The sequence below is a fragment of the Centrocercus urophasianus genome, unplaced genomic scaffold, assembly GCF_019232065.1.
Source record: "Centrocercus urophasianus isolate 14NV4802_14NV808 unplaced genomic scaffold, USGS_Curo_1.0 seq_19, whole genome shotgun sequence".
Lineage (NCBI taxonomy): Eukaryota > Metazoa > Chordata > Aves > Galliformes > Phasianidae > Centrocercus > Centrocercus urophasianus.
The window spans coordinates 3,540,757-3,556,740 of NW_024884744.1; the positions used below are offsets into that span (position 1 = coordinate 3,540,757).

Consider the following 15,984-nt stretch of genomic DNA (forward strand, 5'->3'; position numbering starts at 1 on the left):
CAGCAACTGCCAACATTTTTCTACTTGCAAATTGACATTTTATGACAAAATAAGGAGAAATAATCCATTTTATTCTAAACAGCAGCTACACACATGGCCACTTCAGAGCAGCTGTCATTCATCCTGCAATCTCCATGGGTCAGTGTATGGTGTTTGCATTGCCTGGGGTCTCTTTCTGCAAGTAGGCTGATTGCATTCGTAAAGCTTCTTGTGTTCAAGTGCAGGAGTCTGTGAGCACGGGTCTGATTACAGCACATATGGAGTGGAGCTGTTAGAAAGCTGTTTTCTGGAGCAAGGAGCTGCATGCCTGGCAGCAGCTCCTGGACATGAGGTGCTCTGTCCCTGGATCGTTGCAGGGTATAATCTGCATTTTGCAAGTGCAGTGTCAGAACCAAAGCAGGAGCAGGAGGTGGGTAGGCGTGTGCTGTGTCTGCATGCAGGCTGCGGGTGTGCAGCTGTGCTACATGGCAGCACTATCTAGTACAAATAAAGTTCCCTTCCCTTCCACTGAGACTTTAGGAAGACATGCCTTTAGTGGCATGTAATTCCCTGCATACAGCTCCTTGGCTTTTCTATTTTCTCCTCTGAGGAGAGGGGATTCCTCTCTGCAGAAGGAACTTCAGGATTTGTGGATGTGACAGAGAGGATCTGTCTCCATTGTACTTGCTGCCATTTAATCCAAATCATTTAACACTCAGGAAATAATCAAATATTTCTTGTTCCACTACTTTGAACGTAATGGCTGTGAGGACCTACTGCTAATTTTAGGGTGGAAGGAGTTAGGACTTTTGTCTGCGTTCTTCACATGGCTTCTGTTACCATTGCTCTTGTTAGAGGAAATACAGAGAAATTATGTTGGTTGCTCCAAAAGTAATGCCTTCTATTTGTTACCACGGAAACTACAGCAGATACAAAGAGCACAATTACACTGTTTAATAGAGCAAATTCTCAGCTACAAAGCGCCTTTTTTCGACATAGTCAGCACCATGATGAGCTGATTGAGATGCTTCTCGTTGCACGGTGTGACAGCTGTGCATGGCCATCTGGATCATGTTGCCACTGCTGAAACACAACGTCCACTGCCTCAGTTTGCTCCCATTCACCATTTGGCCCCATAAATGTTCAACAAACATCGATGAATGTCAGTGAGTGCCATACTCTGAGTGGAACATACCATCACCATCTGCTTCTGACATCATGAGCCAACATAATAAAATAGGAGGCATTACTTTCAGGGCAACCCTCATACGTTGGCTGATACAGTAAATATGATGTCTAATGTAAAAATTCGTGCTGAGGGGCTCAAGATCAGCACTGAGTAGAAAAAAACTATTATTTTGGAGAATAATGCTGTGAGTTCAGTGTTCCTGGATCCGTCAGATGCTGTCATTTGTAGATCCACATCAAGATGCTCTTTCCACTGGACGTTTGGAAACGCAGCCACGTGATCATAAGGTGATATTTTTGTTAGTGTCATTGCCTTTCTCTCTGCTTCCTAGACATTGACGAGTGTGCAGAAGGGAGAGCCAGGTGTGCTCATGGCTGTGTGAACACGCTGGGATCCTTCACCTGTGCCTGTAATCCCGGCTTCGAGCTGGGGGCTGATGGGAAGCAGTGCTACCGTAAGTGACAGCTTTACAGCTCTGCCTTTCAGGTTGCCTTATCTGCCAACTGCTATGCTTCATTTTTAATTCAGTTGGATTAACACTCCCAGCAAAATAAGTATATGCAAAAACTCAAGCTTAATATTATTTTCTTCATCTTCTGCTATTGCCATTTTTGCAGGTTGATACCTTCTTAAGCCTCTGTTCACCGACCTTAATTACTGCATTTCAAAGAGCAAATCTCCCTGTTGGTTTATCTTCAGAGCCTGGTGAATTCTATTCCAGCAACACCAAAATATTACTGTTCTGTGAAATGTATTCATTTCTGCCCTCCCTCTCCCCATTTTCTTACATGCCTAGTCTGATGCGGAAGAAAACCGACATGACATTCTGCTCCTGTCTTCATCTGCATAGGTTTACTCATGTTTCTGCAGAGATTACTGACACTGTTAAGTAGATGCTTAAAAAGGGGAAACAAAACAAGATTTAGAATGAAAAAAAATACATTGGAACAGCTAAAATTTCCCAAGCTAAAGTAAGTGAGCCCTGTTTATTTCCCTATGCGCACAGCAGGGTTTCCTAAGCTGCAGTGCTGTCCTTGAGCGGGGGATTGGCTTGTTGGGAGGCGATCCCTGCACTGTCCTTAAGGGTAAGATTAGGTTAATAAAAGAGATGGTGTGGGAGAGTTGGTGTTATTATGGACATAACATAAGCTCACTGAAATGCAGACAAAAGCATGACTTGTTTTAGCAGAGCTGGACAGTGGTCATTCAGTCCAATATTACAGTGCAGGAACTTTCAGCAGGATTTCTTTAGGAAAATACGTGGTGTGCCAGAGAGTGAATGTGTACTTCAAGAATCTGTGTGTAAGAAATATTTAATAAGGATGAAAATCGCTTTGAAACTATCAATGTACATGGAAAGCAATATAATAATGTATAATATATCATATTTTTACCTCAGTGTTCAGCAGGTCTCTGTAAATGGGGATTCTCTGTGCCTTATGCACAAAGCTATGGAGCAAGCAATATCAACACAAACATTCTGCATATTTTTGTGATCAGAATTATCACAGTGTTTGAGCAATTCACAGTCTTTGTTTATTCTCTCATTTCCCCAGCAGCATAGGGAAATCTGTGTTTTACTAATGAACAACTAAGACAAAGTAAATGGCAAAGATAATGCATAAAGGCTGGGTTTGTAAATCCCAACTTAGCATACTGGACAGCAACCTAGATTTCTTTTCCCTGATGCAAACAATCACACAGTGGATTAGATGTAGCCTTCCATATGTCTTCCTCAAATTGATGTCCTCTTCCAGGTAAGCTGAAAGGAAAAATGGAGTAGGATCAGTGCCACCAATGGAGATGTATCTATGAGGTGCAAAAGAGGGGAAATGCCATCCATCTGTGCCAGCTCTGCCACATGCTGCTCTGAGCAACATTTCTGGCTGTACAATGGCTCCTTTAGGGGCTTTGTTTCTCAGCCCCCCTGCACAGCATGGAAAATTCCTCTCTAGATTGCCCTCTAAGGCAGCAATAGGGTTAATTGAAGAGAATTAGGCTTTGTAATCGAGCTTCTTCCTAAAGAAATCATTTCATGAAGTAGCTGGATAGGAAAGAGATGGATAGATGTTCCTCTTCCTATAGGAAGGTTTCCACTGAACCTGACCAAAATGTCTGTGCCCAGACAAGTGTGGGAGAGTGGGGAGATCTGTCAGGGTGAAGGGGACTGGTGTCAGCATCGTGTTGTCTCCCCATTGAAGGGTCAAAGCCTGTAGGTTGTTGGCTAGATATTGGGCTCAGTAGTGGAACTCTGTGATGAAAACATACAGAATTTGTGCTTGGAAATCAACTAAAAGCAGCTTTTTGGAAAGCACAGGCACGCTTGGTAGAGCTGACTCACTTGGTCTATTCAAATGCTTCCATTCCTCTGGGACAAGGGCAGAGTGTGCTGCCTATCCACATAGTTCAGTGTCTCAGGGCTGTGCTGTTTCTGCATGTAGGTGTGAGCTGGCTTTCTCTTCCTTGCCAGCATTTTGCTTGTTCATGGGTGCTTTCATATGCAGCACTCATTCTCCAGTGCCTCTCCACTTGTGCTCATTTTTACCATCCCTTTTATTTGTTTCTCCACAAGGCATTGAAATGGAGATAGTGGACAGCTGCCAGAAGGACAACGGTGGGTGCTCCCACGGCTGCGAGCACACGGCAACAGGGCCACGCTGCTCCTGCCACGATGGCTACGTGCTCAGCTCAGATGGCAAGGCATGCACAGGTAACCCAGGGTACAATTCATGCTGTCAAGACCATGTCTGCATGCAGCCCAAGCAGCACATTGCTGAGGCTTTGTTTTGTTTTCCTCCCCTCTCTAGCCAGTTTGGGATGGGAGCATTACGACTGCATTAGGTTACAGCTGCATTAAGTTAGCTGCTTTTCAGCAGTGCTGCACGTGCAGACTCTGCTTTGTGCTGTGGAAGTTATTCTGTTTCCGTGCTTAGTGGTGAGCTGTGTGAAGTGTCACTTAGGAAGTGGAAGCCATAGAATTACAGTTGTTTTTGCTTCAAAAAGAGCTTAAAAATTCCTTCATGTTTTATATGTTTTTGTGACAGGATTGTTTTTCTTTACAGCTTTTGCTATGCTATCTTGTTCTATTATCACTATGCCATTAAAATTTTAAGGAATAGACAAGAAGAGAGAGGAAAAAAAGGAGCAGGCATTGTGGAAAAGAACAGTTAGATGGAAAGAGAGAGGCAAGGAGTGGGAGCTCTGGGGACAGCATGGACAAAGGTCCTCAAAGGAGAAAAGAGCAAGGAGGATGGATGGGCAAGGAGGAGGAAAGCACAGCTCTGTAAGGGTGGCTGGTGCTGGGGCACAAAAAATGAGAATAAAAAGGAAGGAGAGAGAAAGGCAGACATGGATCCTGAGCCAATGAGTTGGGCTGAGAAGGTTCCTTCAGCCACATTCCTGTGCTGAGGAGGAGGCAGTGACTTGCTAATGGAGATGTCAATGTGAGAACTGCCCTGCTGGCCACAGCCAGGGAGGGAGAGCAGAGGTCAGGGGCTTGGCAAGGCCAAGGGAGTGCAAAGCTGCTCTTAACAGCAAAAATTTCCTTCTTTTGGAGGCACATTTTGCATTCCTGCACAGACAATGGGCTGCTAATAGACCCCAGAGCGAGGTGTCATCTGACAAAGTGCAGAGAAGCTCAGCTTGTGACATTTCTGGAAAACACTCCATGTCCAAATAACCTACATTAATAATTCTTGTGCTGACCTCTTCACCTTGACTGATTAATTACATTTTCCTTCTCCTCTTTCTCCTGCCCGTTCTTCCTAATAACGTTGGTGCTCTCTCCAAGGTTAATTGAGACACAGACCTTTCCCATCTGCGGCTCTTCGCCTGGGTAACGTTCAGAAATGTTTTGCAAACTCAGCATTGACAAGATGGCCTTCAATGGCCACTGAGCAGGGCAGCAGGCTGGGAGGGGGAGATCTGCCAGGAGCCTGCAGTCAGAAGATAGCAGCTCGATTCTTGAATCTTTGAGCTGGTGGTGTGCACTTGCAGCCCTTAAGGCCAATGCGTCCTGGGCTGCATCAGCAGAGGTTTGGCAGCAGGGAGAGGGTTCTGCCCTCATGAGATGCCAGCAGCAGTAGTGCATTCAGGCCTGGGGATGCCAGTGTGAGAATGACATTGATGACAATGACAAAGAGGTTTTGGAGCAGGTCCACAAAAGGGCCACAGAGATGCTTACAGGGGTGGAGCTTCTCTCTTCAGAAGCAAGATTGAGGGAGCTGGGCTTATTCAGCCTGGAGAAGGGAAGGCTCCAGGGATACCTCGTAACTGCCTTCTAGTACTTAAAGGGAGCTAATAAATGGGAAGGAGATCAGCATTTTAAGTAGTCTGATAGTGACAGGACAGGGGGGAATGGTTTTAAACTGAAAGAGGGAGATTTAGTTCAGATATTTAGGAGGAGATTCTTAATGCAGAGGGCAGTGAGGCCCTGGCACTGCTGCCCAGAGCTGTGGATGCCCCATCCCTGGAGGTGCCCAAAGCCTGGGCAGCCTGAGCTGGTGGTGGCAGCCAGCCCATGGCAGGGGTGGAGCTGAGTGGGCTTTAAGGTCACTCCCAACCTAACCATGCTGTGATTCTATCATTCTAAGATCTAACCACAGGTGCATCTGTGCCCAGGTTACCAGTTATAGATATGTACCACATCTATGTACAGCAGAAAGCTGTCAGTTCTCAAGAGACTACATTTGCACTTTGCAGGCTGGCCCCCCAGCAGCTAAGCTGTTAGGCTAGAGCTCTGTTAAAAGCAAACTGCCTTGCAATAGCTGCTTGCTATGTGTGTGCATTGCATTCTGATGCTGGGGTGAGAGTTCAGCCCAGGGCTGACTGAGCTGCCCCATCCTTGCAGACCTGGATGAATGCGAGACCGGCGAGTCGTGCTGCTCCCAGTTCTGCATCAACTACGTGGGCAGCTACGAGTGCAGCTGTAGAGCAGGCTTCCAGCCCAGTGCTGACGGCTGTGGCTGCGATGGTGAGTGCCCTGCACTGATCCCGCCCAGCTCAGCGTGGTTTAAAAATGAAATTTCCACTTTGTAATTTTGGAATACAGTAAGCCAACATCCAGCAAGGACAGATGGGCCATGGGAGATGAATCAGGGACCTTTCCCCCTCTCTGTGCATGCTGTATGTGGATGTGTTTTAAAGACTACTTCTGCAAAAGGAGAGCCCTCAGAATAGCCAAAGGATCAACAGAGCTTAACAGCTTAAAGCAGCTGTTTTCACTTGAGGCAAAAACATAGGTGGAATGATCTCTTCCATGCTGAGCTGAAATGTTTTAATACCTTCAATAGCCCCAAAGTACTAAGAAAATTTGGTTTCCTTATGTTCAGAATAGCTCTGGCCCTGTACAGAGAGCACTTTCCCAACAGAGGCACTAACCAGCCTTGATGCCTGTTTATTAGATGTGGATGAATGTCGTCTTGAGAATGGCAACTGCGACCACGTCTGCATTAATTCCCTGGGGTCATATGAATGTGCCTGCAAGGAAGGGTTCCAGCTGGGCACTGACCGGCGCTCCTGCATCGGTGAGTTCCCGTTGCATCCTGAAGGGTTGGTCAGTATTTCTCAACTGTGAACTCAGAACTGGGATCTTCACAGGTCCTGGGATTTTGGGAGCCCAACTTGAGAGCTCTCAGATGTGTCCACGGCATCTCTGAGGTGTCCAGGTTCTGCTGTGATGGAGTCAGTGGCATGATTCTGGATTTCTGCCAAAGCAACCAGATCAGCAACCTAATTTTATAGCCTATATTAGCAGCCACTAAATTTTAGGCAAGTTTTGATTTAACCAACTGAAAGAAAGCCAGCTGATTTCCTATCACGGTAAGGCTTCAGCTGTAGTTTTTGGAAATGGGCAGCCAGACTTGCTCTGTCTTTGTCATCTCCCAGATGAGTGAGAGTAATGACCTTCACTCACTATCAGCAATCATGAACTTCAGGTGGGGAAAATTAAACTCCCATTTAAAAAATGGCACAGTAACAGGGATGGTCTCATCTGAGGCCCAAGGTTCAATTACAGAAAAAAGAGAAGTATTTTTGTTTCTCCTTGTCTCTTACCTTGGGCATCAAAAACGGTTCATATCCATAAACCAGAAAACGAATCGGCTGCAACACGATGTACCAAAGCATAGCTGGGAAGTCACCGAGCACCAAAGCACAAATGCAAGATGGGTGCTGGGGAGAAAGTCTGGGGATGCCATCCTAACCTTGTATGCATTGTGTGTCAGTGTTAGGAGGGGACTCAGCAGTGTCGGGCTTCGCAGGCGCTCCGGGGCTGCAGTTCAGAGGTGCCCCCCAGCTCCTGCACTACGTGCTCGGGGCCCTGCGTGAGGATGAGGATCAGCGAGGGGAGCTGACGCTGGTGCACAGAGCTGGTGAGTGCATGTTCTTATTTGTGAATTAAAAAGACGCACGTGACTTCCCTCTGGAGGTTCAGATGCTTTGGTGGTGGCTGGGGCACGTTCTCAGGGAGGTAACTACATAGAGATGAGGCAGCAGAGCCCACGCACATAGCCATAGGAGTGGGTGCAGAACACCATGTCCTGTGCTGCTTCAAACTTTGCACCCTCTGCACTCTACACAGCATCAGTTTCTCCCCAGGAAATGGAAACTGCACCAAGGAAGGGCTCAAACCCAACTCTCAACCTTTTGATGAGTGCTTATGGCTCACTCATGCTTGTTACATATGCCCTATGATTTTGGTATTAGCTCTAATTACTCATCTGAGGGCTGTGCCCTTCAGGCAATGAATCAGGAACCGGTCTCAGCTATGATCAACACAACCATTTAGGCCTCCGAGATCACGTAGCATCCAGGTATACTCAACAATGCTGATAATCATTTGGGAAACTGGTAAATGAGATAACCATGGACAAACCTCAACCAAATATTTATTAACAAGTTTTGTATGTTTTATCTATGTTTAGCCACACAAGCATGGGGATTTTTAGTCATAGTGAGCACCTGCTCTTTTTTTAAAGCTGAGGATTTACAGCGTGTGATGGTTTGTAGGAAAAGGTGGGGAAGGAAAGAAACTCATGGCTCAGTAAGTTGTTTTACTTCTCAAATATCCCTGTATTTTTGTGCTGGAATCTATATTATTAAAAAAAATATGCTTTAAATGATTAAATGGAGCAAATAATTAATGATTTTCTATAAACTAAATGACTTTCTAATGTAGAAGCGTGAAGTTCATAGTGGTAATTTGTATTCTTCTTCTGAAGTATGCATTTTCAGCTTGTTCCGAGTGGGAGCACTGAGATTCTCAATGCCTCTGCAAACCTGGGCGTTTGCTCAGCTTTAGAAGGAGGAACAGTCGGGTGCTGAGACTTTATGGAAATCTGGCCCCACTCATAAAATTGCTGGCGAAAAGCAACCAGTCTGCTGACTTGCTGCAAGCTGAAGTAATCTGCCAGCTTGCTCTCAGATGTTTTCTAAAATCCCCTTCTAAAAAGGCTCCAGCCACATTTGTAAAGCCTGCAAAGCAATAGTCTGACCACATGGATAAGATCTTCTTGTCACCAATGCATTTTAGCTAAGAGGAACCCTTATTTTTCTCTTCCTTTGTCAACAGAGCCCACAAAGAAGAGTGTGTGCCTGTGTGTGTTCATAACTGGGCAGAGAAGGAGGGCAGGATGGGGAGGCACAAATGCATTTTTGTATTTCTTAGTTTTTCTGCCTGGAATTACCCTTGCTAGAACCAAGAGGAAACAAAGAAGTGATAAATGTGTATTATCTTTTGTCTTCCTAGAATAACTCAAACTATGCTGTTAAAAATATTGCTTGTCTGTGCTTTACAGCACAGAATGCACCTACTAAAATCACAGAACAAGGTGAGCCTCACAAGGAGAAAAGGTTCTCTCCCAGTAAATATTTTTTGTTGTACACAATTCTTTTTAGCATTAGCACAATTTCAATTTTTCTGAAAGCTATTTGCTCTTAAAAAGTACTTTTAAATGCCCTTTGATGGGGAATCACAGTATTTAAGGGCATGAATTCCAGCTGCAGACCCAGTTTTCCTTTTATTCAGATTAAAATTTGAAGCAGAAAATTTGGGAATGTCCACTTGGGAGTACATTTTGGCACAGCTTGGTGATATTTGCAGTGCTTCCAGCATGAACGCTAATGACTTGAATAGGCTTTTTTTTCTGATTGGCAATGTCATGCACGTTCCCTTTTGTACTTGTGCATCTGGAAGGACAGCTAAGAGCCTCCAGAAGTGTTTTGTCTGATGCTCACTGAGCCTTCTGCATTTTTTTCCTTTCAGTTTGCCTTGATAATACTTTTGGCAATGACTGCAGCTTGAGCTGTGAGGATTGTATGAATGGAGGCAGATGTAACAGTGAGAGCAGTGGCTGTGTTTGCTCACCTGGGTGGACCGGCATTACCTGCAACGAAAGTGAGTACAGTGCATTGAACTCGTTTGAAAGGCAGCGACTTTGTCCTGGAGCTGTGGCACTGAAGATAGGGAGGAAACAGGAATAAACTGCTGTACTTTTAATCCAAGAAGCTCTTCAAGGAGCGCAGCTTTTTCACTTCCAGATCAACATTTTATTACAGTATGACACGTTAGGTGTAAATTGTGTGGATGCTACAACAAATGACACAAACCTTCAGACAGCGAGGTCTCTGCCATCCCATGCAGTGCAGCGCCCCATACGAAATGCTCACTTTGGGACCATTCCTATTCACTTTGCTGCAAGAGGTGCCAGGTGCTGCAGTGTGCTTGCAATGCTCCGCTCCCCAGCTCACCCAGCTGAGTTTCAGAGGGCTGTCCTGGCAGGTGGTGTGACTGTCTGGGTGGGCAAATGTGCTAAACTTGGGTTTTCCATTATAGAATCTCAAGACATTGCCTTTTTTTTTTTTAATTGTATTGGTAACACTGAGCTGTTTGTTTATTTTAATCATCCTTTTTATTATTAACATAGTTTTCTGGCACTGGTTAATTTTTAGCATTGCACATTGTATGTTTCAGAGTTTTCTTCTTATTCTTGGTAGAAGATCTTTCTGTTTCAGAAGTATGCATGCGAACCAACTGGAAAGACAACATTACTTTGCATCAATAGGCAGTGGTCCTCAGGTTAATCACCATCTTGTTTGTTTAGAAGGCATCATCACAGAGACAGAAATGATTGCAAATGATTGAAATCATCAGTCTGCCCTTAGTTACTTCTGGAGACCAATCCAGATTTGGTTTGTAAACACCAAGGGGAGCTGAAGGAATAGGAATGAAGAGAATTGAAATGATGATTTCTACCTACAACTACTCAGGCTACTATGTTAGGATGATTTTACTGACATTCATGGTGCTGTAGAGGTTCTAGAGAGATTACAAAAATTTCAGGACAGGAAATTCTTCAGTTCACTTGAAAATAATAATAACATTTTTGCTCTATATTTACACTAGATATCCATGCATGTAATGTTTTGGAATTTAACTTTGGCATTTAGAGAATGCAGACTAATGGAACTGTGTTAAGCCATACCTGTAGTTCAACGAAGCAAGCACTGACAAGAATAAATACGACATCTAATCTGTATGAAGTAACCAAATGTGGTGGCTTTCATTCTTTTTTCTTTCTTTCTCAAATGAAAAAAAAAGAATGGAGTAGTTCATGGGCTTAGGGTAAGCTAAGGAGCTGAGAAATCTGGAACTGTATTTCTATAATAATACACCATAGAAACCAAATGAAAATGGATGTGAAATGTCAAGTTTCTTAATGTACATTGATAAAATGTCAGTTAAGTCAAATGACTCCAGCAACTGCAGTTACTCAACTGGCTGAAGGTGCAAACAGGAGCAGTGCTCTATTTCACCACTAATTTTTTTTATTTTTTTTATTTTTTGTACCGGAGTAATCAGAGCAATAAGAAGGAGTGCCATGCTGTTGTGGACCCACTTCTGTATTATGGGCAGCTGTGGAATTTTGGAGAATGTATAATTAAAAACACAGCATTTTCGTAATGGTTATTGGTGGATGGGAGGTGTTCAAAACATGCATTTCCAACTGTATAAAACTGTGCTGTGTTTTCAAGCTTGGTACTTCCTAGGCAGTTGTTCTGAGCCCATGAATTGTGTGAAGCATGCACAGGGGAGAGTATGGGTACCACACAATGGGTACTCTTCACTTGAGTTAATTTGGTAGTTTCAGACATCGCTTTAGAACCATCTAGTAAACATTAGGGGAATGTTTTTGCCCTATATAGAAAGACTATGACATTGCTCAGAGACTGCTTGACTACAGGGATTATTTTCTTCCCAGTTCTGATGCCTGCCTTCTCATTTTGGAGCACAGGGGCAGGATGTCAGGGCCCATTCACTCTTTCTGCTCTCCCTGCAGCCTGCTCCCAGGGCACGTACGGTGACGGTTGTGCCAGTACCTGCAAGTGCCAGAACGGAGGCTCCTGTGACCCCATCACAGGGCTGTGTCGCTGCCCACCAGGAGTCCAGGGGCCATTTTGTGAAGATGGTATGAGCTCCCTCATCCCGCCAGGTGTAGCGTGAGCCTGAGGCTTTGCCATCTCCCTTCGTTTCTCCCTGTCTGTCATATGGCGTGTGGTACATCTTGGCCACGTGAGAGTAGTTTCCATTTTGTGGGACACAGTGCAGCCCTGTGGAGTGCCTCGAGTGATGTTTGTTTAAATAAAGGCAAGAAAATGGATGAGGGAAAGCAAGGGCTTTGCTCCAGTGGCCTGTGCAGAGGCTCAGCCTGAGGCCATCAACATGGTATTTTCTGTAGCACCCTTTAAAAGAGAGCTGACCTGGTGTTCATTTAAATCCTTAACAACTGATGCATTGCCTGCATTTATTCACTCCAAAGGCTGTCCCAAGGGATTTTTTGGGAAGAACTGCAACAAGCCATGCAACTGTGCCAACAGCGGCCACTGCCACCGGCTGTATGGAGCCTGCTTGTGTGACCCTGGGCTGTACGGACGCTTCTGCCACCTCAGTAAGTCCCAGCAGCCTTCCTGATCAGTTTATGTAATGTGTGCACAGCATAGCAGACTTACAAAGATTCCACATGTGTCCAAAATGAGCAAGACTTTGGGATAGGGCTTGCTGGGTGGTGTTAATAGGAGAGCTCACACTGGGGATGTTCGTAGTCCATGAGCTCTGCAATTAGAGAGGAACAGAAGATGGAAGACTTCTCAGATACTCTGTGAGGCCCCAGAAACTCCATTTGCCGCCTTCTGCAGCAATTAATCCTTACTGTAAGAGCTGAGGTTTGTTAATGTGTAAAAGTGAGGGCTATAGGGTGATTTGGGTTGGGCATGTTAAAGTTAGGGTTGTAGATAAGGTTCAAGTCTGATAATTTCATTGCTCACCCTCTGGTCAATCAAAAGTCATAAGCACAAACTTTAGCTTTCCCTAAATTTGTGTCTCCTTCCCTGCGTGGATTTCCCAGCTGTGACATCCAGAATTTGTCCTGAAGTGAGAATGCTCATAGCACAAAAGCACAGCCGTGAATGCAACCAAATGTTAAGTGGGAATAAAATGGATCAAAACACAAAAGCGTCATAAAACAGGCAGTCCAGTTGGTTTTCACTTACAGTTTTTGTTTGGAAAATCCATGCAAGATAGAAAATAGTTGCTTGATTTTTTTTCTTTTGTCATGAAACTTTTGTTCTGGGCTATATCCAAATATTTTTCATTCCAAAACTTAACTAAGTTTGTGTCAAAACATTTCTGATTCTTGCATTTGCCACATATTGCTTGGAATGGAGTTAATTACTTTATATAGGAATCCTATGAACTGCATTTTACACACCCACATACTAATAGGCACTGCCATAGGAAAGTAGACACTTTTCGCAGTCATTGCATCCTGCACAAGGGTGTGATTTCAGATAACTCATGCCTAATTACAGACCTAATGATTCCCTTTAACCTGCCTGCAGCCTGTCCCAGGTGGGCTTTCGGTGTGGGCTGCTCACAGGAGTGTCAGTGTGTGAAGGAGCACACGCTGGGGTGCAGTGCACAGAACGGGACCTGCAGCTGCAAGCCTGGATATCATGGCAAGAAATGCCAGAAAGGTACAGCAGGAAGGGATGTTCCCCCTGTCTTTTTATTCCTTTGTCCTCTCTGCATGCCTCCTTCCTCCTCCCGTGAGCTTTACTGTGCTGCTGCTAATGGTAAATTCATATTCCACTAATTATTTTGTCTCTGATTTTTCATATTGCAGCCTCTGTGAGTGCCCGATATCACAGAGCCTGCAGGGACACCACTGGGAATGCAGTGCAACAGTGCTGTTTTTCAGCAATCTAGAAACCAAACTCTATTACAACTCTAAATAATGAAGATTGTGGGAGTTTTCACTTTTGCTCTTTTTTTTTTTCATGCAGACAGCATGTGGCAAAAACTGTGTTTTACACAAGGAGGCTCATTTGTAAATGGTTTGTAATGCTGGTTTTCCTTCAGCTTTCCAGGTCTTTGAATTCAGGTTATTCTGTGTAGTTTTGGGCATAGTTCAGAGAGAATTGTGTTCTGCATTCCTGTTTGTATGTCTCTGTAGGCAGAGCTGGAGTAAAGCAATATTCTCCCTCACAGTTCCTCCCTGGGCACACAGTAACACATTAGATTCATGGCACTGCGTCTGGGAGTTTGGTGAAGAATGGGAGTGATGATATTTCATATCCTCGTAGTCTAATATAGCCTCAAGTACTCTCATTCTGTTTCTGGGTTGCATTTAAGCAACGACTTCTTAGCAGTGAGTGTGCGTGTGTTTAATTGTTGCTTCCACTTCATTATCAACACCTCTGAAATACATGTTACAGTAGATTTTTCTGTCAAGTTCTGCTAATTATTGTTCTGACTTCTGTTAAATTTCTTTATCTCTTCCATTTCCTCACACACGCCGTGCCTTTACTTTCATTTTCCAGCATGCACACCAGGCTTTTATGGGGCTGGTTGCAAACTGAGGTGCAACTGTTCCACCAACGTTTTGTGTGACCACGAGACGGGAGCCTGCAAGCGTCCATGCCCGCCTGGTTTCCATGGAGAAAAATGCCATTCCTGTAGGTACTCACTGCAAGTTTCCCTGGGAGGTACACACTAGGTGGGAAAGCTTACTATGTACCTTATGTTCAGATGCAGAAGCTGCAGATAAAAAAGTACAGTTGTTGTTAGAATAAGACAATGACGCTGATGTAGATCACTCTGTGCCAGCACAGCTCTGTTTAAAATTGCTATAGAGGGTGAATGCTGTTATCTTTCAAATGCTTTGCTGTATTAATCGGCTGTTTGGGTTTCCTCTGACAGCTTGCCAGCCCGGGAGGTTTGGGGTGGACTGCAGGCAGAGCTGCAGCTGCGGGGGAGCACCCTGCGACCCAGAGACTGGGCGTTGTATTTGCCCAGCTGGGAAAACTGGTGCCATGTGTGAGAGAGGTACGTTCCATGCGGGGTTAGGGTAGGGAGTGCTTTGCTTTCGCAGAGAGGGTGAAGAGCTGGATTATGGCATTGTCTATCAAAACTGCTGCAACCCAATGTGCTTTGCTTTGAAGTACAGGTAAAGGGTGAGTCTTGGTGGAGGACTTATGACATCCACTCAGTGGGATTGCTCATAGAAAGGGAGCATTGTGCAGTTATCCTATCGTGTCCTCCCAACTCCATTAAAAACAGTGATTTGTATGCTGGCCTGGGTGCACAAAGTGTGCCCTTGGAGCTCTTGCAGAGAGTTGGTGAATGGTTCAGGCTAGAAGATACATCTGGAGGTCAGTCGGTCCAATCAGAATAGGACTTGAAATCAATGAAGGAAACAAAAAGGAATGCATTACTCTGGAAAACTGATAAAGGAGTGAATAAATTCTCCAGGACATTGCAGTGCCAAGGGGTCAGGGGTTTCCCCTCTGCTTTTTGCATGGGAGGTGAATCTGGGTATGAAAAACAGGATGCCAATTATACCAGCTAGAAATGCAGCTCTTCAAAGCACCTTCTGCATCCAGCCCAGCAGAAATACAAATGCAGCCCTCTTCTCCTGAGCTTCAGTCTAGATTTTCCTTGGCTGAGTGTGGAAATTCATTTTTCATATATACCCATATGCTCACAGTGTTACTGGATCAAAAACCAAACCAAAAAACAGACATGCAAGGCAAGCTGGAAGAGAGCCTTTGTGTCTGCCTTTAGATGTATTCCTGCATGCTGCACTGTAGGGTTCTGTTGGCTCTTTCAGAGGGTTTCCCTTGAAAGCGCTTTCAGTCCACAGAGATAACATAATGCCTGGGTGAAAATTCAGCTTCTGGTGTGGATTTTGCCTTCTTTCTGTTCTGTAAGATTTTTGTGGCATTAGGGACACTGACCCAAAATAAAGCACTCTGCAGCCTGAGATGTTTCCCAGGTCGAGTTTGACTATGTTTTGCAGACAGAGGCAGGTAACAGATAAACGCCAAAGAAAGGCTAAACTGCATCCCAAATTGATGTTATAATTAAAGCCATATTTAGTTAGAAAGGCAGTATTAAATAGCCATAATACTTGCATTGTAGTTCTGATTGCTTGGTGAGAGGTGCTGAGAAACTGGCCCCATGGGTTATATAGGCAGCAGTGCAAATTTATTGCACTAATTCTGTATTAAAGTGTGAGGACAAAGAGTGATATCAGCACTGTCTGTGTAGACCCATCACAGACCATGAGAATACCCTCCAGCCCCCAGTCTATGCTGCTGGAGCACGGCTCCTTCCTCAGCTGAGTGTGTTGAGGCTGCCAGGACAGACAGACATTCAGGACAGAGTGCTTCATGCAAGGCTTCCATGCTGGCATGTGTTTTCTCCTTGTTCATCACAAAATCACCCAGTGCTTTGGAGATTTTTCCTCTGGCTGATACTG

At 44.6% G+C, this 15,984-nt stretch overlaps 1 protein-coding gene across 1 annotated transcript in view; it reads left to right on the plus strand.

Annotated features, from left to right (window-relative positions):
- LOC122161423 (multiple epidermal growth factor-like domains protein 6) overlaps positions 1-15,984 on the plus strand; it is a 96,858-nt gene that overhangs the window by 74,113 nt on the left and 6,761 nt on the right. Inside the window, exons 5-14 of the mRNA XM_042820862.1 lie at positions 1,500-1,622; positions 3,741-3,878; positions 6,018-6,140; positions 6,571-6,693; positions 7,393-7,539; positions 9,432-9,563; positions 11,506-11,634; positions 11,986-12,114; positions 13,064-13,198; positions 14,045-14,179. Coding sequence (XP_042676796.1) covers positions 1,500-1,622; positions 3,741-3,878; positions 6,018-6,140; positions 6,571-6,693; positions 7,393-7,539; positions 9,432-9,563; positions 11,506-11,634; positions 11,986-12,114; positions 13,064-13,198; positions 14,045-14,179 — 1,314 coding nt within the window. The remainder of the gene's footprint in view (positions 1-1,499; positions 1,623-3,740; positions 3,879-6,017; positions 6,141-6,570; positions 6,694-7,392; positions 7,540-9,431; positions 9,564-11,505; positions 11,635-11,985; positions 12,115-13,063; positions 13,199-14,044; positions 14,180-15,984) is intronic.